General features: G+C 41.7%; 1 protein-coding gene across 1 annotated transcript in view; it reads left to right on the forward strand.

Moving 5' to 3' along the window:
• Positions 1–22,926, forward strand: part of cpeb1b (cytoplasmic polyadenylation element binding protein 1b) — a gene marked incomplete at both ends in the record, with an annotated part of 41,703 nt that overhangs the window by 18,031 nt on the left and 746 nt on the right. Inside the window, 5 exons of the mRNA XM_084337102.1 lie at positions 5,394–5,507; positions 10,663–10,767; positions 12,655–12,791; positions 21,345–21,543; positions 21,747–21,841. Of these exons, the coding sequence (XP_084193228.1) occupies positions 5,394–5,507; positions 10,663–10,767; positions 12,655–12,791; positions 21,345–21,543; positions 21,747–21,841 (650 nt within the window). The remainder of the gene's footprint in view (positions 1–5,393; positions 5,508–10,662; positions 10,768–12,654; positions 12,792–21,344; positions 21,544–21,746; positions 21,842–22,926) is intronic.

Below are 22,926 nucleotides of genomic sequence, written 5' to 3' on the forward strand. Positions count from 1 at the left end.
TCTAAAATCTATTGCTATTTGTAAGACTAGAATAAGTTACATTAATTTAATGTTACTGACTGTCTCGTAAAACTCTCATAGCGCAATGGCGGACTTTCCGGAAGTAAAAAAGCAAATGAAAGCTTCCGATTGGTTTCAAGGGAAATAAAGAAAATGACCAGTCACGTCACTCTACTGTGGTTGGACCGTTGGCTTGAGTGCAATGTGGGACTTGTAGTTTTTGAACGATTAGGAGCGGAGAGAAAAAACCACGACTAAGGTTGTAATCTTCACTCGCACACTGTGCGAGTAATTGATTTTTCCGGTTCGCACACGCATATGTCTAGGGGCAAATGCGATTAATATGGTCGCACTGTAGAGCCCTGGGTGGTAGTGCAATACCCGTAGTACGCTCAGCTGAGCACACCACTCTCTGTAGGGCCTTCTTGTCCTGTGCTGTGCCGTTTCCATACCAGGCAGTGATGTTTCCAGTTAAGATGCTCTCTACAGCTCCGGAGTAGAAGGACTGGAGTATCTTCCCCGATATCTGAACTTCCTTAACTGTCTCAGGTGGTAGAGGTGCTGCTTCGCCTTCTTTACGACTGTGTTGTCCATGTCAGGTCTTCCGAGATGTGGACCCCCAGGTACCTAAAGCTGCTCACCCTGTCCACGGTAGCCCCGTTTATCCCCTGCTGTGTTCTCCTAAAATCCACGATCAGCTCCTTGGTTTTACCAATGTTCAGGAGCAGGCTGGCACCAGCGTGCCAGTGCATCAACCATCAATCAGATCAGCCCCACCACCACTGTCGTCCGCAAACTTCACTATGGAGTTGGAGCTGAACTTGGCCACACAGTCATGTGTGTAGAGTGCAGTGTTGGGACTAACGCGTTACAAAGTAACGCGTTACAGTAACGAAGTTACTTTTGGCGATTACTAGTACTCTAACGCATTACTTTTGAAATTCAGTAACGCTACTTACGTTACTGAATGGTTCGTCACTGCGTTATTTGCGTTATATATGGCGTGGATTGATAGCGAGCGGTAGTGATTATTATTATTATTATTATTATCATCCTCATATCCTGTCTGCTTGCGTGGAAACGCTATGCTGGGGGCGTGTTTTGTTTACTATTCCTGAGCCTGACTGATGATGGCAGCGCCCAGCCCAGCTACTCGCGTATTTCTCTTTTGTCGAGCGAAAAGAAAATTAACGTTTTAGTTATGTCATTTGTGTTTTGGCTCAAAGATACTGGAGTCTAACGTTAACTACCAGGACTCATCCAAATCCACTCGCCACCCGCGTAGAATGATACCAGGCGACACACAGCAAATGGGACGGAAAACCTTTTCAAACTACTTGGAGAGAGAATATACAGTACAACATGGAAATGAGATAAAGAAAATGTTTAAGGGGCTGCTGGACTAATGTTACATCTCGACACTGGTGAGTGCAGTGATGTGAATGGAAACTCAAGTTGATCAACGCATTTTGACTACAAATCTGCCAGGGAATCTCATCAATACTAATCAAACAATATAAATATAGTCCTTTCATGCACAATTGATATCCTAACTATTCTAACGTTGCAATGCACGATTGATATCTTAAACAACGTTGCAAGACGGTTATAATGAAACGCTCCGGCGACAGATATCAAGGCTGTTCCTCAAGCACTTATTTTCAACCTAGAACCTAAACGTGCATGCGCGCAACCTAAACGTGCCTGCGCTCAACCTCCCCGAGCAATTAGGCACGGTGCATTTCTTATTACGTCGGGACATTTGTGTTTGTCAGATTTGTGTTTGTATCTATTCTAGACCACATTGCTTAGCAGAGTTCAGTGATGTGAATGGAAACTGTCAAGTTGATCAACCGATTTTGAGTATCTGCATGGGAGCAATTTTTTTTCTTCAAGTAACTAAATAGTTACTTTTCACAGTAACTAATTACTTTTGGGTGTAAGTAACTAGTAACGTAACAGTTACTTTTGAAATGAGTAACTAGTAAAGTAACTGAGTTACTATTTTTCAGTAACTAGCACAACACTGGTAGTGAATACAGCAGGGGGCTCGGAACACAGCCCTGGGGGGACCCGATACTCAGGGTGATGGTGTTGGAGGTCTGACCCCCCCCCACCCTGACCGCGTGAGGCCTTTCACTCAAAGTCCAGTATCCAGGCGCTCAGTGCGGAGCTCAGACCCAGCTCAATCAGCTTGTCCACCAGTCTGGTAGGGACTATGGTGTTGAACGCTGAGCTATAGTCAATGAACAACAGTCTCACAAGCCCCCCTTCTGGCTGTCTAGGTGAGGGAGGGTGTTGTGTAGTACCTGAGAGACCGCATCGTCAGTGGACCTGTTTGTCTTGTATGCAAACTGCAAAGGGTCCATGGTACTAGGGAGGGAGGCACAGATGTAATCCTTAACCAGCCTCAAAACATTTCATGACCACAGAGGTGAGTGCCACCAGTCTGTAGGGTTGGGCACCGAAAACCGGTTCTAATAGGAACCGGTTCCTAACTTCCGGTTCTGGAACCGGAAGTAACATATTTGCATTTAGATTCTTAATTTCAACAAAAAAAAATAATTCCTGCGAAATAAGCTGTGACCTGTTTTGACCTGCACCTCAAAGAATCGGAATCGAGAATCGTTAAGAACGGGAATCGATATGGAGATTCGGAACCGGAATCGTTCAAATCCAAACGATGCCCAACCCTACCGGTCTGTAGTCATTGAGACCTGCTGGGGCGGATTTTTTTGGTACCGGGATTATAGTGGACACCTTGAAGCAGGCAGGGACCACGGACTCAGCCAGGGATAGATTAAATATGGTAGTCAACACTGAGGCTAGCTGGTTAGCACAGGACTTAAGTATCCGTCCTGTTATCCCATCTGGGCCAGCTGCTTTTCTGGTATTCACCCGCATAAATGCTCTTCTCACACTGTTCCTTCAATAGTAGGGATGTCCGATATTATCGGCTGATATCGGCATTAAAATGTGATATCGGAAAATATCCATCGGTTTTCAATTTTTTTTCTTTTTTTACAATTCTATAACCTTTATTTACCCAGGCAAGTAAGAACAAATTCTGATTTTATTTATTGTCAAAAGTATGCATAATGTTGTGTTAATTCCACAACAAGAGATATGTAATGTTAATTACCTGAAATTATTCCTTTTTTTGGGGGGGAAACCCTGCATATATCGGTATCGGTTGATATCGGTATCGGAAATTAAGAGTTGGACAATATCGGTATATCGGTATCGGTAAAAAAGCCAATATCGAGCATCCCTATTCAATAGAATAGAATAGAATAGAATAGAAATACTTTTATTATCCCGTGGGAAATTAGACACTGCAAATCGCTCAACATTTAAACATTTAGACAGGACGGGTCACAAATTAGAATAATAACACAAATCAAATCAAGTTGCCTAGGATAAGAGTAGAGTAAAATAAAATAGGATAAAATTAAATGAAATAAAATATACAGTAAGAATATACTGAGCATACTGAGCATGGGGTAAACAATTTGGTCAATATAATTATAATTTAACTCTAACTAAATGAAATATGAAATATATATTCCAGTATTCAGTGTAACTAGGTGCAGTATGCTTTAGGTAGTGTATTGTCCTCCTTGGGTTCCAATAAGACTTAGATCAATGTCTGGCAGCCGTCGCTGCCCCCTGTTGTGGAGCCTGGAGGCCGCTAGTCGCGTCCTCCTGCCACTATTGAGCTGCCGCTCTGTGCTCAGTGAGGCACAGTGATGCATTATAGTCTGATGGCTGTTGGAATGAAGGACTTCCTGTGCCAATGAGAGTCCTCCACGACGACCGGTGTGTCTTTGACGTTGTTAGCCGGTTTTCTAGACCGTCACAGAAGGGTAAAGAAACTATAAGTAAAATTTTATGGCAATAACGTTCAGGTTTGTTCGGCCCGTGAGATATAATCAACGAAAATAACGTTAAAAAAAAATCACGTCAGAAGGCTCGAAGTTTGATGGGTTCTGGTGTGAGCTGGGTAGTGTAGTTTTATGAAATTCAAAAGCCCTGGGTCTCCTTAGGACTACAAAGATGAAATGACGGCATAATTTCCTTGTGTCTATATCCGCCGGTTTCTGATGCAATGCACAGAGAATTCTATAAACTCGCTAATGACACTTAAAATCATTGGAAAACTAATGTTGTGCTGAAAATATACACTTTGACTGCTGTTTTGATAGGGTTGGGGTCTTTACTTGGCTACATTTGGAAAAAAACAACATTAATTAATACGGACTATCTATCTATTTATGGCGTGAAATTAATCTCGTACCGGACCGCTCGGGTTTAACACTTTGATTGCCCAACCCGAGTTTTCTCGGTTTGACCCCCCCACGGGTTGAATGCCCATATTTTCTCGTTTTCTTTTATTAGCGATCTGAAATCATATTTCATCAACCGAGTCTACCATTGGAAATTCAGCCACTCCAGGCGCTCGGATGTGAAAAGCGCCCCTATCGTCTCCCAGATGGTAATTCACCCTTTTGGATTGAACTCAATGAAAATGAATGAGAAAAAATCCCTGACTCCACATTTTACTTCTCACTCACGCAGCCGGGGTCGATCAGCTCCACTAGTGAGCCTCAGAGCAGCGGGATTATGTGTTTTTACAGTATACACGGTGAATCAATAAAAGGATCGTTTTTTTTTCGAATGGCAATCAGGAATTGGAATAATCCATTTGGATACCATCTGATCTCGGGTAAGGAATCTATGTTACCAGTCTTAGGATAATCAGACTCGTTTTCACGGAGATATAAGCTTTTATGTGATATGGCTGATTGACTGTGCAAGCGGTCAGGAAATAGGAGAATCGATTTTCAGCTCGCGGCCAGAGCGTGCATGCTTACACATGTACTATCGATGATCTAGCGTTTATTTGAAAACTATTCGTGAATGGGCCGAGGAATGACTACGTTCTATTCCAGTAAAGGGCGATTATCATGGAATATCTTAATTTTTCCATGAAAACGAGTGCTTTTCAAAATGCTAGAAAACGGAAATGAAGCGATAAAAAAACAATCTGCTACGACAATGTTGACTGGAAAATTTGTCTTTGATAAGCGACGGGCAGATTAGACACATAGCCATAATTTAAAACATAGATTAGGCGATATTAACGTTAACATTGAAGTGGTGCTGGGCATTCAAGGAGGTAAAAAGGAATTAAGCTTGGGCAGTGAAAGTGTTAAGGGGTTAACGTTGCATGGGCTTTATAGTTCAGATTAAAATGTATTAATCACTCAAATATGGTGTAAATGTTGACCCAATTGTCCATACCTAATTTAATCTGTTCTGTGCTGGTGGTATTTGCACATGCAAGTGAGACTTGGAAATGTGGTGAACCTTTTACCTTTGGCTCCCATCAGCTGTGAATGAGGCCACATTCACCTGGAGGGGCCAGCTTCCTCCCAGAAACAACAAGAACCCTCTCTACTCCTGCAAAGTCTTTCTAGGAGGAGTGCCTTGGGACATCACTGAAGGTAAGCCTTCTACCACTGCTTGGTTACACACTTCCAGACACTTGCTTTATGCATTTTGGGGGGGGGTAATTACAACAGGCGTGAGTGAATTGATCTTTAGTCATCACGATTTTAAGTAAACGTTTTTTTATTTAATATTTTTTTGAAAACTTTCTTTATTGTAGGAAAAAAGTATTAAACATTGCAGTTGTACATATTATAAATTTTCCATATTTTTCTTTTTTCCCCCTTCCCCTCCCTCATTCCCACCCCATCCCACCCATGGAGGTTGACAACAAACACATCTGCAATATACATAAATAAATAGCTAGAAAGGTTCTTTGGCATAGATGTGGCTGGGAAAGAAAAGTAATGATATCATTTCACATTTTATCCCTGCCCCTTCTTATAGTATCCATCCTGTTCATTCTTGAACATTTCGATCTTCTGCAGTTATGTCCCCTGTTCCTCCGTCCCTCCTCCAGTTACCCACCCCCCCCCCCCTCCCCGGGATCTCATTCTCACACATACATACCAAGACAGGGAGGGGGAGGGTGGGGGAAAACGATAAACAATACAACAATAGGAATAAAAGATAGGAAAGTTTAGTTAAAGGTGTAAAGCTCTATCCATTCTCAGTTTCTTCATTGAGAGTCAGGGTATCGATGTGTTGCAAAAATGGTTGCCAGGTCACATGGAATGCTTTTAGGGAGCCCTTTAGAGAGAATCTGATTAGTTCTAGTCTAATGCAGTGTCGTATCTCATGAATCCATCTATTGTGAGTGGGTGGATCCATTTGAAGAGAATGAGCCTCCTAGTGAGGAGAGTGGTGAACGTCATAACTTGCTTTTCAGCCTTTGATGTGATTGTAGGTGTATTCGGAATTCCGAAAAGGGCAGTGAGCGGGTAGGGGTCTAATGTAGTACCTAGGACCTTACCTCGTGATTGCAACTTGTTCCTGTTTGCGGATGACTCTGCCCTGCTGGTCTCTGACAAGAACAAGTTACAGGTTGAAAAAAAACCCTCAGCTCAGAACTAGGCAAAATCTGCACCTGGCTCGCTGATGACAAACTATCATTACACCTTGGTAAAACGGAGTCAATTCTCTTCGGTTCAAATAACAAACTCAGCAAGGCAGACGGCTTCTCAGTTTGTCACAAGGAAAGATGAAATTACATACCATAGGTTCCATCCTAGAGGCTAATCTTTCCTGTGACAAAATGGCATCCAATGTAATAAAAAAAAGTCAACCAACGAACTAGATTCTTGTACCGGATCTCCTCTGGTAAACAAGAATACCCTGAAGACTGGCAAGAGCACTCATTCAAGGGTACTACGACTATGCTTGCACCTCATGGTACCAAAGCACCTCAAAGGCGCTAAAAACAAAATTACAAACATCAAAAAACAAACTGGTCAGACTACTGCTTGACCTTACTCCTAGAACTCGCCTCACCCCTGCCCACTTTGACAACCTAGGATGGCTTAGAGTAGACGACAAGAGTACAGCAACTTGCAATGGGCCTGGTCTACAAGATACACTACACGACTAAGGTACCCATGTACATGTCAAAATACTTCCCAAAGGTCAGTGAAGACCACAACACCAGAGGGAGCTCCACAAATCATGTTAAACCCAGATTCGGCTCAAACAAAGGACTAAACGCGTTTTGCAATTATGCCACATCAATGTGGAACGCCCTACCCACAGCTGTAAAGGAATGTGAATCGCTACCCACTTTTAAAACTACTCTCCGAGCACCTACGGGAGACTGCAATTCGAAACTGGCCCCTGTAAATGTCCTAACTCAAACTCAACCCCCTCCAATGTAAATGTCCTAACCCAATAATACACGAGACCCTCTTCTTGGGACCAAGTAAGGTTCCGTCGATAATCCAATGTACAGTTACCCCAACCACCTCCAATGTACAGTTTCTTCGTCAAATGTATATACTCTTTTTTTTAAAACTCTTTGTATTGTAAATACAATCTGTTAATAACATTTTCAATCAAACCCAGTGTATCAAATATTGCAGTCCAGAACTCTGTGAGTTTGGGGCACGTCCAGAACATGTGCATATAATCCGCTTTTTCTTTTTCTTTTACATGAAACGACACCATACAGTAACAACAACAATAAACAGGATTTCACAGGACATAGTAACAACAATAACGACAACGGAAATAACAAACAAAAGATAAAAATGTGTTACCACAGACTTCCACCCCCCATGATCAGTACCCCGACTCCGCTTCGCCGCTAAAACATGGCCTTCACTCCCTCAGCCGCCGAGACCACAATTCAATATTGGATTGCCCAATCCCCACCACCCAGGCAGTAGAAATCTACATATATATGACATCCAAAAAAGTTAATGACCAATTGATTATTGTTAGTTTCTCCGGTTGCTTCCACCTCATGTCTATTCATTTCTTGGCTGCTGTAAATCTTTTTATGGAGGCCGGTAGTAATGTTATATCATCCAAGAGTAGCTTCACTGCCGTATGTAGAATTGACGGGCTACATATGTTTGAAAGTTTATTTGCCAAGTTTATTTGTGTATGAATTTAACTCATTGGACGCCAGAGGTCGCTGTGGGCGTATGGCCGTGTGTGCCAGCAGCGCTGTAATGAAATGGGCGTACATGTCGGTGTTTGTAGTGCTAAAACTATATTAAATATTATAGCTATGGATCTAATGATGTAGTCTGTCATTGAGTTTCTTCCGGTCAAGATGCAAAAAACAGATTCATTCAGTTCATCAATACATTCCCGCTTTATACCGTGGTGAATGAGTATAGTTTCAGAGTAATTCTGTGTAATCCCAGTGTTGGATATTTGGCCATCTCATCATCTCCTTCGTGACTCTCTGGTTGTGCGTTGTGTTTTCTTGCAACCCCTGATAGTACATCCATAGTCATAAGAAACAATGAGGACATGAGGACATCTTTGGTTTTGCAGGATTTTTGGAGAAGGCATGGCATCTGAGACAAAACACACTGTATCCTATATAATTGTATTTGAATTCACCTTGTTTTTCTGTTTATTTACATTGAGTACAGCTTGTGTTATATTACGTTTTATTGTATTTTCTTGTATTTTCTTTTTTTATGGCCATCTTGGTCTGTGACATTTGTTAAGTAATGGGTAAAGTATATTGTTATATACTTATTGTTATGTGTCTTGTAAGCCCATATGGGCTGGGCATACATCTGTATGTAAGACACGAAAATAAAAATATCAAATCAAAAAAAATCAAATCAAATCAAATCATAAGAAACAACACTGCAACTTGATCTCTTTCCTTAGATCCTCATGTTTATTCTTATAAACATAGTCTCGTTATCAGATGTAAACCAGTTCTGTATTGTCTTAATTCTCTTCTCTCAGTCTCCTGTCATTAGTCCGATGGTTCTGGGTCTTGTCGCAGCCAACCACCATATCTGCTAGTGATGTGTCATCTTCTCTATTGCTGCCGTTTCAAAGTCTCTGATCAACGCTTCTCCTGTGTCGTAGCTGAATCTAACCTTACCCGGAAGAAAACTCATCATAACTTCTTCCCCTAACAGGCCCGCCTCTCTCCTCGTTACTATGTGACGCGCTGTCTTTGACCACAGCTATTTGACCCAGATCACTATAGCAACGTCACCTCTGTGGTTACACTGCTATGTGACGACTGCCCAGCGCTGCTGTAGACACTTGACCCTATCAGCTGTTGATGTTAAACGGCACAGCCTCATCTGTGGTGTCAAGTCTGCTGCAACACACTGACTGCCAGCTACCTTAAGATCTATAGATCCGAGTAGACGCTGTCACCCACCGATATATATACATATTGAAAAACATAGACATCCTTCACCAGGAAACTCTGCAAAAAAGCATTTTACTGCATTTCACTATAAATCGTGCCATTCCTCGCCTGGATCAATAATCAATCTGAAATCAACGCTAGATTATCGGTATTATGTTTCATCATGGATGCATGCCGTTGGTTGATCGCAACCAACGGAACACTCCCCACAGACGCACGCTCCGATCGTGGGGAAAGAATTATCGGATCAACGCAAGATTTATAACGTATAGCCCTTGTCTATGATGTACTGCAAAAAGCATTGATCCAGCATTGAACATGAACAGGGGGGGGGGGTGACCCTCGTCGATGCATCAGTTATAACCGCTTGTCTTGCCCAAGTATTTAGACCCTGCACGCACGCCGCAGCTCGGCCCAGACACTAAGCCACATCGTTTCAAATGGAGTGCAATAGCGGCTGTTAGGCGGCGCTGCGGCGGTATTGATCTTTTGCAATCTCAGACCCATCCCCAGTGATAACACACAGCTGCCTGCATGTTTATGAATGGAAATAGCGAATGAAAGAAATAACAATCCAATAACGAGTATACTCGTTGGCAGTATTCGATTGGCAGGCTATAACGAGTTAACTCGTTTTCGGCGGGGAATGAGTTACACTAATTGAAGTAAATACTTTTGACTCAGCTTAACGGATGTACCAATTCTGGTATCCGATACCAGGTTAAAATCTCTATTGTAGAAATGACATAATACTAAAGTCCAATACCAAGAAGATGTGTAACATGCTAGAAAAAGTGATGATGATTTGCTGCATTCTTGACACATGTTGGATCTGTTGGAATGCTAGCCATTAACACTGAAGAAGGAACACCCGTTCTGAAACATGTCTGTTGTATGCGATTTAAAATTGTCGAAACCTGAGAGTGCTGGTCCGGCTTTCTGCTTTTTTAGACTTATATCTTCGGGATTGCAGCACCCAGTGTCAACTATTGTGAGCGCGGTCTAACATGACTTTCACATGTTGGATCTCCAATGGAGAGACATTTATTTAATCTATATAATGTGTCCACTGACCTCAATCTGATTGTCTAAGTCTATACTGAACAATGGACAGATACAGAAAATGTAGGAATCTGTATCGACAGTTACAAGTGCATCCCTAGTAACAACACTAATTGAAGGTATTAATACCGTGATGCATTGGAAATTGTATGATAATTGATAATCATAGGGCTAATAATGGTAACTGAATTGTGGCGTCCCACCCCTAGTAGATGAGACATATTTCAGCTTGATTTTGAGTAAATGGTTTGAATTTGATATTCTTTAACATCATATATCCTCACCCCTTCTCATTATTTCAGCTGGTCTGATCAACACATTCAGTGGCTATGGCCCTCTGAGTGTTGAGTGGCCAGGTAAAGATGGCAAGCACCCCCGCTGCCCTCCCAAAGGTAATATGCCCAAAGGTAAACACAGGCTGGTAGGCTATGCATTTTTTTTCTCCCTTCTGGTCCTAAGGTTGCACTGTGGTGAGGGCACATGGCGAGTTTAGATAGTTTCACTTACGCCACTCAATGTCGCAAACAACCCCCTACACCTAGACTCAATGTACACATTCTAGATATGATGACCTATGCTTGCAGTACATGTGAGGTACCGTAATTGCTGGACTATAAGCCGCACCTGAATATAAGCCGCACCAGCTAGATATAGAATGAAAAATAAATGTGTACATATACAAGCCGCACCTGAATATAAGCCGCTCCAGCTAGATATAGAACGAAAAATAAATGTGTACATATACAAGCCGCACCTGACTATAAGCCGCAGGTGTCCACTAGACACCTGCGAGAGCGCCCCTGGTGGCCGTTCGCTGTAAAAATCCATAGATTAGCCGCATCGTTGTATAAGCCGCAGGGTTCAAAACATGGGGGGGAAAAGGTGCGGCTTATAGTCCGGCAATTACGGTACTTTAATTGAGGACATGAATTACATTTCTGTACAAGTACTTGAGGATGGGTCAGTGTCATAGCCTTACAAGCCAGATGAAATCTTGCATGATTTCACAATGAAAGATGAATTCATTGTGAAATCATAAAAATAATTCTGGCTTGCGAAACCATTGGTCATAGAAACATTAGAAAATGGCTTTCCTTTACCACTGGGAGACTAATCATATACAGGTGCAGCTCAATAAATTAGAATATTGTGGAAAAGCAAAACTCTCCTAGATTATAGATTCATTACATTATAGCATCTTGACTGGAAACATCACTGCCTGGTATGGCAACAGCACGGCACAGGACAAGAAGGCCCTACAGAGTGGTGCGCTCTGCCGAGCGTACCACGGGTATTGCACTACCTCCCCTGCAGGTTCTATACAACAAGAGGTGCAAATCCAGAGCCTGCAGAATAATGAAAGACCCTCACCACCCCAATAACAGCCTGTTCCAGCTGCTGAGGTCAGGCAGACGCCTGCGAACACCAGCTACTAGGACAGAGAGGCTTCGGCTCTGCTTCTTCCCCCAGGCCATCAGAGCCTTGAACAATGAACACTGAGGGTCACAGAACACTGAACCCTACACACAAGCACACATTAGCACACATGACACACACACTGTGCACGCTCGCACACACTAGCAGCCACTTTAACATGAGAAAGCACTCACTCATGCTGCACACGCCCACACTTATGGCCACAAAGGAAAGGTCACTTTAAAAATAGAATAGTAACAGTGTATTGCACTACCAAGGGACCTAGCATGTTCTTCATGCTCTGTAAATAACTGTACAAATACCGTGATGTCCCACTATGTTACCTGTTTATTGCACAATGTTGTCTATTGGATTCTATTATATGTTGTACTACTGTATTGCACATCGTTGCGGGCAAGACCACCCGCATTTCATTGTATACTTGTATGCCGTGACAAATAAAACTCTTTACTTGACTTGATTACACACAAAATGAAATATTTCAAGCCATTTGTTTTAATTTTGATTTTCCCTGCCCAAAATTCAGTATCTCACAAAGTTTGATAAGACCAATAAAAAAAATATCTGAAAAGTATGTTCACTCAGTACTTGGTTGTGGCTCCTTTTGCACAAATTACTCTATACAGCAAAATAGATGGACTTTTCCACGATATTCTAATTTATTGAGCTCTACCTGTAAGTAGTCTCCCAGTGCTGAACAGATCCTGTGATGTTTGCTGTGAGTGACCCAGCCTCATCATTCTTGTTGGTTCCTATATTGCAGTTATAGGCTCTCAATGGAATGTCTTGCGTCCAATCATGATGCATGTTTGGAACTAAATATTGTGTATCTTTGCACACGTGTACCTGTTTTCCAGGCTATGTTTACCTGGTCTTTGAGAATGAGAAGTCTGTGCGGGCACTGCTCCAGGCCTGTACCCAGGACCTGCTGAATCCTGCGGACAATGGAGAATACTACTTCAAAATGTCCAGCCGCAGGATGCGCTGCAAAGATGTGAGTGTAAAGTAGGCATACATGACTAGACCATGCATTGGGACAGGGACTTCATCATGAACAATCACCGGTCTATTCTACAAAGTTCAAGGGGTGGGAGAAATAACTGATGTACCTAGCTTTTGTCACTTTGATAATAAATGATGGATACATAATTTTTTTACCTTAGGTTTTTATTATGCTGTGAATTCTTTGGGAATTATTTGAAATGGGTGTATTTTAATGGAAATTAATTGTAGCCCTTATAATAGAGTTTGTTTATTTGCATATAGAAATACAATAAAATAGGGCGGCCGGGTAGTGCAGCGGTCTACCACCAGAGACAGTGGGATCGAATCCAGCTGTGGTGCTTCCGGGTTGGCCGACCGTCCATACTAACACAATAGACCTATCGCTAAGCCACGCCCCCTTTGAAACCTTTGACACAGAGCCGTCCGTGAATGACTCTCGTTGACGATGGCGGCAGGCAGCCCCTTTCCTGACTGTGATGCAAGCCTTGCTTCACAGTCACGAAAGGGGCTAGGCCGCTGGAGATTTACCACAGCAGGTAATAGACCTGTTATTTTTTTTTTTAAAGATACATATTTCATCTAGAAGCAGACAGAGGGGTTACAATATGCAGTGGAAAAGTACGTTCATGAGATACACATTTACCTTAGACCTCCATGGTGATGCAAGCATTAGCTATAGATAACGTCTCAAGCATTACTTACAGTTGACTTGATTGAAGATTACAAGAACTATATTGCTGATACATTTAGTTTAGTGGTCCAACGCAGTATACGAGCTAGACCCGACAGTTGAGTCACTAGAATGAGGAAAAAAGTGAGAGCTGTCACTTGCCAACAATCCTCCTCCATAAAGGGGTGAGACGTCAGAGAATGGTATGCTGCACATTCTAGTGTACATCAGGTCAAATGATTGATTTAACTATAAATGTATAGTGATAGAGACCAAAGTAAAAATACCTAATAATAAAATAGACCTAGGGGGCGACAGTGGCTTGGGAGTAGAGCAGTCGTCTGGTAATCCGGAGGTTCCCGGTTTGATTCTCGCTCCTCCCGGGCAGCGTGTCTAAGTGTCCTTGAGCAAGACACTGATGAGCAGGTTGGCACCTTGCATGGTTGCCTCCACCGTCTGTGTGAGTGAATGGGTAAGATGTGAGAAACAAATTGTAAAGCGCTTTGGATAAAAGCGCTATATAAATACAGCCATTTACCATGTACCAAAATGCCTGTAAATCACAGTAAATGGGTACAGGTCAGGACCAATGTTCCCCCTAAGGTGCGCCCGTGCGTGCGCGCACATGGCAAAACGCTCCCGCGCACATCTGAAATCTGTAGTTAAATTGACTGGCGCGTTGCACCGAATACTATGGTAACCTGTTGCGTGTGACGTTACCAAGAGAAGCCTCGCTTTCAGTGCTTTGTGGGCGTCGCTACTGCGCGCTCACACAGACACGCACAACAGAGCAGGAAGCTGACAGATCCGACCAGCGTCGCTGGCTCCTCACAATGCCAACGCCAAAATGTACATTACAGATTAACTGCAGAGAAAATTCCCAATTTATCGTCCCGGTCGAGACTAATTGGAAGCGGAGTGCAACGCGTGCAAAGCTTGACCATATGTTTCTGTGTCTAATAAAAGTGGTGGCGATCTCAAAGCTCACATGGACACAGAAAAACATTACAAACAAAGCTGCGAGGCGAGAGTTTGATGCCAAAGTTGACCGAATTGATTGAAGCATGCAGCTATACAGAGAGAAGGAAAATAATTGAAAACTATTTTGATGCCTCAAAATGATTTGGTTTGAAAAGATGCTTGTTATGATACAATCATTCTAAGGATTATGTGTGTAATAAATTAGTTTAGTACACACATTTTCATATTTTTCTTATTTATTTTGTCCAGTAAGACTACAGCATGTTGAGTAACTTTGGTTATAGAGAGATATTATTTTGTTATATAAAATAATATAAACAATTGTATATCCATACAGAGGAGGCATACTTTAAATATATTATAATGATAAGGCATCTTTGAGTAAACTGAGTATCATTAAGTATCTTGAGGCTGAAGGCAGTGTCTTTTAAAAAAAATCACATTATGGTCACCCTTGAAGTCTCATTATAATTCACTTAATAAAATAATGACTAGTCCGCCTCCTAAAAAGACAAAAGTTAATGACACGACTCACACCGCCGCCGCCAAAGTAAGGACTTTGCTCTGTATCGTCAATCAATGGTCAAATAAATATTTGATTAAGGAATATAATATGCCTTTTTGTATTATTTCTCTGTATCAGCAAAATTTATATATTTTTATGTTGGACATTGAGGGAAATTAAGATTCTCAGATTTTTTACAAACCGCCGCTTATCAACTAACCGGTTAATCGGCAGGTGACGTATGTTGCTCAGTAGTTGCTGATGTCTGCTCAGGAGGTTTGAGTGTTTGCTCAGACCGAAAAAAAATTAGAGGGAACATTGGTCAGGACATAGCTTTTCTTATAACACTAAGTATAAGTTATATTTAATATAAATAAATGCATATACAACACATTCTCAAGATGGATCACTCTGATTAGAAAAAACCCACAACTAAAGTGTACATAAATAGCCACTATTTTTAATATATACAATAGATATACATGGATTTACAGTTACACAAATGGATGTACGATATAAACTGAAATAGCGAACAATATCATGTGTTGTTGTGATACATCTATGGTAATTTAACATTATATTCTTCTAGTACCTCCATTATGGATTAATAGCCTAGTCTGTTGACATTTGCAATATCAGCAACTGTTGATGAAGATTAAGTACTTTAAACATTGTAAACCAGCAATCTGAGGGACACGGAGCAGCATAACTGGACCACTTTAACAACCTTCAGGTCAATCGAGGGTTGAATGCACTGAAATACAAGAACACCCTATAGAACGGGTGGCCAACCCGCGGCTCGCGAGCCGCATGCGGCTCTTTGCCCGTCAATGTGCGGCTCTTCCATCCATAAAAAAGAAAAGATTTTTTTTTTTTTTTTCTTTTTACTTTTTTTTTTTTTTATGTCACTCATTCCATAAGGACGTAGAATAAACATTTACAATTTTTTTTTAAATGGTCCATTTGCATGTTCTTGGTATCTGAATCTAGGGACATATATGGATCAGTGTCAGAAATAGTGTGTCTGTTACTAGGCTTGAGTAAATTGTAATGAACCAAAGGAGAATATCAATTCTATTTAAAAAAAAAAAAATTATCTTTGACTGTAAATAACACCATGCTAAAATTGACCAGACCTGAAAAATCTAAGCAAATGAATAAAGGGAAGATGATTAAACAGAAGGTTTTGTAGATACAGTACTGAATTCTGCCATCTTTTTTATAATGTAAATTTCTCCACCATTTTTCATCATATTGCAACACCGTTTTTTGCAAGACGTTCACAGAAAGGTAGAGAAACTAACTGCGTTCTGTTTTATGGCAATAACGTTCAGGTTTGTGGGAGATAATCCCCAAAAATAAGAGAAATTAAAAAGTAAATCCAGAAGTCAGATGATTGACAGGGGCTGGTGTGAGCTGGGTAGGGTAGTTTTTCGAAATTTGAAAGCCCTGAGTCTCTTCCTTCAAAAGACTACACTCACTTTTGGCTGTGCCACTTCCTCCTGTCAATATGCGCCGGTTTCCGACTCAATGCCCTGAGATTTCTATAATCTTATATTTCACTAATAACAGTTAAAATAATTGGTAAACAAACATAATGCTGAAAATATACACTTTTACTGTATATCTCGGGCTTAAGAGGTTAACCCTGTGAGGCCCAAATTAAAAAGAAATTAGCAACTTCAGAGGCCAGAGGGTGGGACATATAAACACATGTACTATCAAATAGCATTGTGAGGCTGAACAACAGGACCAATTGACTATACATGTGCTTAAAGGGTAACTATCTTATAAATGGCTTTTTTCAGTGTTTACCATTGTTTCTTAGCTATGTGGACTTATATTAATAGGATATATGTCTCTAATTCTCATATTGGTGAATTCTTCCAATTCTCCTCTCACAATATTCACCCTCACTGAACTGAGTCATCTGAAAATGTGCATATCTGTGATGTCAGAGATTTCTCAGCTGCATAATAATGTGGCAGTTGATGTGGCAGTTGGCACCAGGCCACACAGTGGTTGGAGCCCAGCCTCAAAACGGCTTAAGATCTTGAGGTAGAAAAATGCCGTTTTTAGTACTTGATTAGAAATACAAAACAATGAATTTTTTTTGAAAAAAAAAGTGCCCAAATAGTGAAAGAAATAGTAAAATAGTTCCCCTTTAACATTTTTTAAATAAACATTATTTTTTTAAATGGCTAAAAGTGATTTTGTAATTTTGCAACCGTGGGTCTCACAGGGTACTTTTAACCCTGTGAGGCCCAAATAAAAAAGACATTAGCAACTTCAGAGGCCAGAGGGTGAGACCTATAAACACATGAAGGGTGCCGTGACTGAAAAAAAAGGTTGAGAAACGCTGGTATATGGTGTGGCTCTTTGTGGTACCACAGTCATTTTTTTGTGGCTCTTAGTCTCTGACTGGTTGGCCACCCCTGCTATAGAATATGTACTGTACTTTTACTTTTGAAACTTAATACAGTACTGTAGTGATTGTAATGGTACATAATTCATCCACATACCTATTGTTAGGAACATTCTAGAAAATTAGTGCCGCCCGAACATTCTGGAACGTGTGTGATGTCATGGCAGTACATTCTAGAACCTTAGGTCTTCCCGATCATTCTGGAATGTTGGTGATGATGTCATAGTAGAACCTTCTAGAACCTCTAACATTCCTATTTAAGCATTCTGTTTAGCTTTCTAGTAATGTCCACCTTCCATTGGGGGGAGCCTGGTGCCCACAGGCCGGCACTCCTCATCTGGAGTAAGAGGGGAGGAGAGAGGGGTGATGGATGAGGGGGAGGTGAATGAGGAGAGAGGTATGAGGGGGAGAGGTGAATGAGGAGAGAGGGATATTATTCAGTTAATGACGTGATTTGTAAAGCTGCACACATTCCATGATGCTCACTTTAGTCCAAAAACATAAATCAGACCTCTTTCATTGTCACTCATGTCCTGTCTTGGGTTGACCTGTGTCGTCTCTGTGAGGGCAGTAACATCTCCAGCACACCTCATTCTGTGAAAAAAACACAAAGCTGAGTATTAGCCAAGCATAGACTGATAATAATAGTTCATTTATGGAGCATCTTTCATACATAAAATGCAGCTCAAAGTGGATTTTATTGACAACAAACATAACAACTTTGACAGATCAACATTTGTGTTTGCCTTGTCGGGGATAAAACGAAAAGTCCAGGACTTATTTACTGTTTACATCGTTGTCCCTGTTACTGGTTTCAAGTGGCACTATGGCATCTGAAGTGCATCGAGCATTCTTAGTGCATGTAGTAGTATTCATGTTATTAGTATTCTGTTGTCTGTTAGCCAGTTCTTTATACTATCAATGGTGGTCACTACATTACATCTATAACTAACTGTCCTTGTTGGTCATCATTTCCACTGTTGTGCACCTGGCTTGCGGTAATGTTGCTGACGTTATGATGCAGAAAGCTAACCTTATGATACAGAAGGCTCACGTTATGATGCAGAAAGCTAACCTTATGATCAGTGTTGGGCAAGTTACTTTAAAAAAGTAACTAGTTACAGTTACTAGTTACTTCTTCAAAAAGTAACTAGTTACAGTTACTAGTTACTTCTTCAAAAAGTAACTAGTTACTTCAGAAAGTAACTATTAAGTTACTTTCAAGTAAAATGTTGCTCAAATGTGACCCGACCTCCACCCCTCTTTAACGGAACATAAAATACATGTGCATGTTCAATTATTTATGATAAATCTAAATATTATAATAAACTTAATACAATACATTATTAACATAAACAATGTACACATCTAAACTATTTTAATGTTGCTGTGGGACAAAGTGAGACTAGCCTCCAATCAAATGCCATGTATGTATATTATTATAATTACTATGTTTATATAGTGAATCGATACAAATGAAATACCACAATAGATGTTTTGGAATTTTGATATTTATTCAACGGGCCACAACTGGGGAAAATTTTATTATGCTTGTTAAGCACTATACCAAAAATAAATAACAAATATATACTGATTGATTGAACATTTTAATTAACAGATTTCAGAATGGGTACAATACAGTACGGCTCAATACACACAATTGTTAAGGGGATGCAGACCAGAGAAAGAGTTTCGTCTTGTTTACATCAGGGTCCCCCATTTTCAATTCATGACATTTATGACGAAAGTCTTTCTCTGGTCTGCATCCCCTTAACAATTGTATGTATTGAACTGTACTGTACCCATTCTGCAATCTGTTAATAAACTTTTCAATCAATCAATCAATGACATACACAACATACAGATATAAGAATCTAATCGAATCATCTAAACTAATCTAATCATTACATTTAAGACATGCATGACATACAGAGATATATATATATCTCTGAGCAGCTGAAGCCTGTGCTATTAAACCAGGAAGTGCAGCACTGTTAAGGCTGTCAGCACTGCAGTATAGCCACTCAGTGCCCTGCGCTGCAAAGAGTGAACACAAAACGCTCAAGGACCCGCGGTCTCATGTTGACATTGTGTTGTTCGTTGGATTCGTTTTTGAGCTCAAAACGTACACTACACGGACCGCGGTCTCATGCTGACTGATCAGTGATCGCTTGTCTTGTCGCGCTGTACTGTCAGACTCTGGATGCTTTAGACACCCGCCCACCTCCACCTCTGATTGGCTTACCATGACATTGTATTCAACCTCAGCCAATCGTCAGCATGTATGCTTGGCTCGCGCACTGTCCACTAAACAAGGAAGAACATTATTATTGCCTCTCGGCGCAGAGATATGTCTGATGAAAGAAACGGGTTCATTCATAGTAACGCGCCGCATTTTTTTGTAGTAACGGTAACAACGTTATTAAGATTGGAAGAGTAATCCGTTAGATTACTCGTTACTGAAAAAACGAACGCCGTTAGTAACGAAGTTACTTATAGTGCCGTTATTCCCATCACTGCTTATGATGCAGAAATATCTGCGGCATCGTTGCATGTTGGCAGCCAAAGTTAGCTAGCTGCTAACGTTAGCTAACTGGGCTGGATATACGATAGCTAGTTCGCAGTCAAAGTCAAACGTTAGCAAACTTAATAGTTTGGTCTACGTTTCTAATACATGCCGTCAAATATTATGTCTTTATGAATTGACCTTATCTTTGAGCAAACATAAGTGTCCTTGGTAATGGTCTTCACATTCAGTTGTGTATGTGGTCGACGACGCAACATAATCCATCGCTTGCATTTCTCTAGTTTTCGTTTGGGCTTCGGGAAAGGTATGAAATATACTCCTCCATCCAGTCTTTCAGGGTACCTGGTGTCCGAGTTACAGGTACCCCACCCACAGCGTTTCACCATCGGATATTAGGTAGATAAGAACATATAAACTGAACTCTTACACAGTGGTTTTGATCACAGCCGTCTGGTTTGATGCAGCCCACAAATGGCTTTTCTGGTGTTGACGGAGTTTTCTGCAGCGAAGATTTTTGCTGTGATATGATTGGACAAATTCTATTTTGGGGTGTGGTTTAGCGACAGGTCTATTGGCAGTGTTAGCGGGTGGGAAACCCGGCGAGGCTGGGTTCTGGTCGTTGTAAACAGCGACTCCTACAGTTCGGTCGGGGCGCCTGCACAGCAAGGGAAGGATCTAAGAGGTAGTGTGACCTTCCACACGTTACACTCTCAGTGAGAGTCCGTGCTGCCAGGTGAAAAGAAGCGGTGGGCTGAGTACACATGCATCGGAGGAAGCATGTGATAGTCTCCGCCCTCCTGGACCGACGGTAGGGAGTAGAGTGCGCAACAACCAGGAAGGGGATTGGGAATTGGCATAACGACTAACATTGGGATGGGAGAAAATCGACATCTTAAAACATTGTGCAGGAGAGGTTGGAAGCCAAAAAAAAGATGCCACCTTAAAATATAAAAAAAATTCATACAGGAAAATAAAACATTCTTAAAGCTGCTTTGGGAATTGACCTATCAAGCTACACCCTCCTTTCTTGACCCGCCAATCACATCGGTTTCTTTCCTTGGGTCAACATTTTTTTATAGCTTTTTCTTGACCCTCCTATTGCAAGCATTTGCTTTCCTCTGTCAAGCTGAGAGGGCGGAGCTTGAGACAAATTGACAAGAGACACGGCTGTAACTTTACTTGCTCAAATATATACAATCATGCGTTTCATGTGGTGGTGGATTTATTGGACAAACAAGTTTCCAAACCAAGATTCATATACGACATGGTGTCTGGACATGGGCCTACAGTGGATGACTCATAGTTGACTAATTTCACTAAATTAATTTTGCAACATGTCCCGACAGCCTAATTAGAGTTGGAAGGCAAGCACTCTACAACAGGAAGTTCCATTCAAACACCTTTTTGTGATCTTTTTATCTTGTGTTCATCCAGGTGCAGGTGATTCCCTGGATCATCTCTGACAGTAACTACACACGCAGCCCTTCCCAGCGTCTGGACCCCAGCAAGACTGTGTTTGTGGGTGCACTGCATGGCATGCTGAATGCTGAGGCCCTTGCCAGCATCATGAATGACTTATTTGGAGGAGTCATGTATGCTGGAATCGATACAGACAAGCACAAATACCCCATAGGTGAGCCATTCCTCAGGGCACATGGGGGTGGGTGGGGTCTACTAACTAAATGGCTTTCAAAAAGTGCCTAGACATTTGCAAATAATTTTTGTGATGTGAGAGTAGTTGAGTTGCTGTTGAGCTATTGTCAGGCTTGTTTGAATGTGCCAATCTTATTTCCCCAACAAGTTAACCTTCCCACCTAATATTTCTTCTGTACACAGGTTCTGGCCGTGTCACCTTCAACAATCAGCGCAGCTACTTGAAGGCTGTGTGCGCAGCATTTGTGGAGATCAAAACTCCAAAGTTTACAAAGAAGGTATATATTATTGTGAGCAATGTAATTGGACTTGGACCTTCATTGCACAGTAAGCATTGGGCCAACCTAAGTCATGCCACCTGAGGTCATGTGACATTAATTGACCGTTCATTCAACCCAAATGCTATTATGCCAATCCCCCCCCCCCTGGTTGTTGTGCAGTAGCGATCCCCTCACTAGACGCTGTGGCAGCCACAGAGGGCGCACTGATTGGCGGAGAGGAGGGTACGGAAGTTTCTCTACCACAGAGAGCGCACACTGATTGGCCGAGAGGGGACGTCACTCCACATTGGGCCTAGCCCCTCCCCCAAGCTCTGTTGAGATGTGCGGTTGGAGAGAGGGTCGCGGCCTGGAATTGATTGATTGAAAACTTTAACAGATTGCAGAATGGGTACAATACAGTAAAATACTACCCTAACCTCTATGGTTGAGGGCCTATGTTGCTTTGTTACAGGAAGGATTACCAGCCCTGACTGTCACTCTAACCTTAACCTCTCTTAGATGAGGGCCTAAACCTAACCCTTAAGAGAAACTTCCGTACTTTCCGCCAATCAGCGCACCCTCTCTGTGGCTGCCACAGCGTCTAGTGAGGGGATCGCTCCAGTGTTGCAGCTGGAGGCTATTGGCCCTACTGGCAGTCTGGGGAGGGTGTAGACTACCACATGTCTCCTCCGATACATGTGGAGTCGCCAGCTGCTTTTCACCTGGAGGTTCACTCTATCGCCCCTAGACCCCCTGCCTGCTGAACAAGCACCCCAACTGACCAGTAAGAGTCATTATTGCAACAACCAGGACTCGTACCCCACCGGCTTCCCACCTGCTAACACTGAGATGACTGAACTTTCTTTTAATTTTTTTTATTTAGGCTCCGACCATCCTTTGGGTAGTCCCTGCTGTTCTGCCTGGAACGCTACTGCCTTAATTTAAAGCGATGCTTTCAGCATTGTCTATTTTCTCCATGCTCTGAACGAATCTGACATAACGGATAAAATAAATAAAAACTGGTTAAACAAACATGTTTAACGTTTGAACACAAATACCTGGAGGTCTGTGAAGACCTGTGCAGAGAAATGCACTTCTGATCT

This window comes from Notolepis coatsorum (genome assembly GCF_963971535.1).
Source record: "Notolepis coatsorum genome assembly, chromosome: 20".
In the NCBI taxonomy this organism is placed as follows: Eukaryota; Metazoa; Chordata; class Actinopteri; order Aulopiformes; family Paralepididae; genus Notolepis; species Notolepis coatsorum.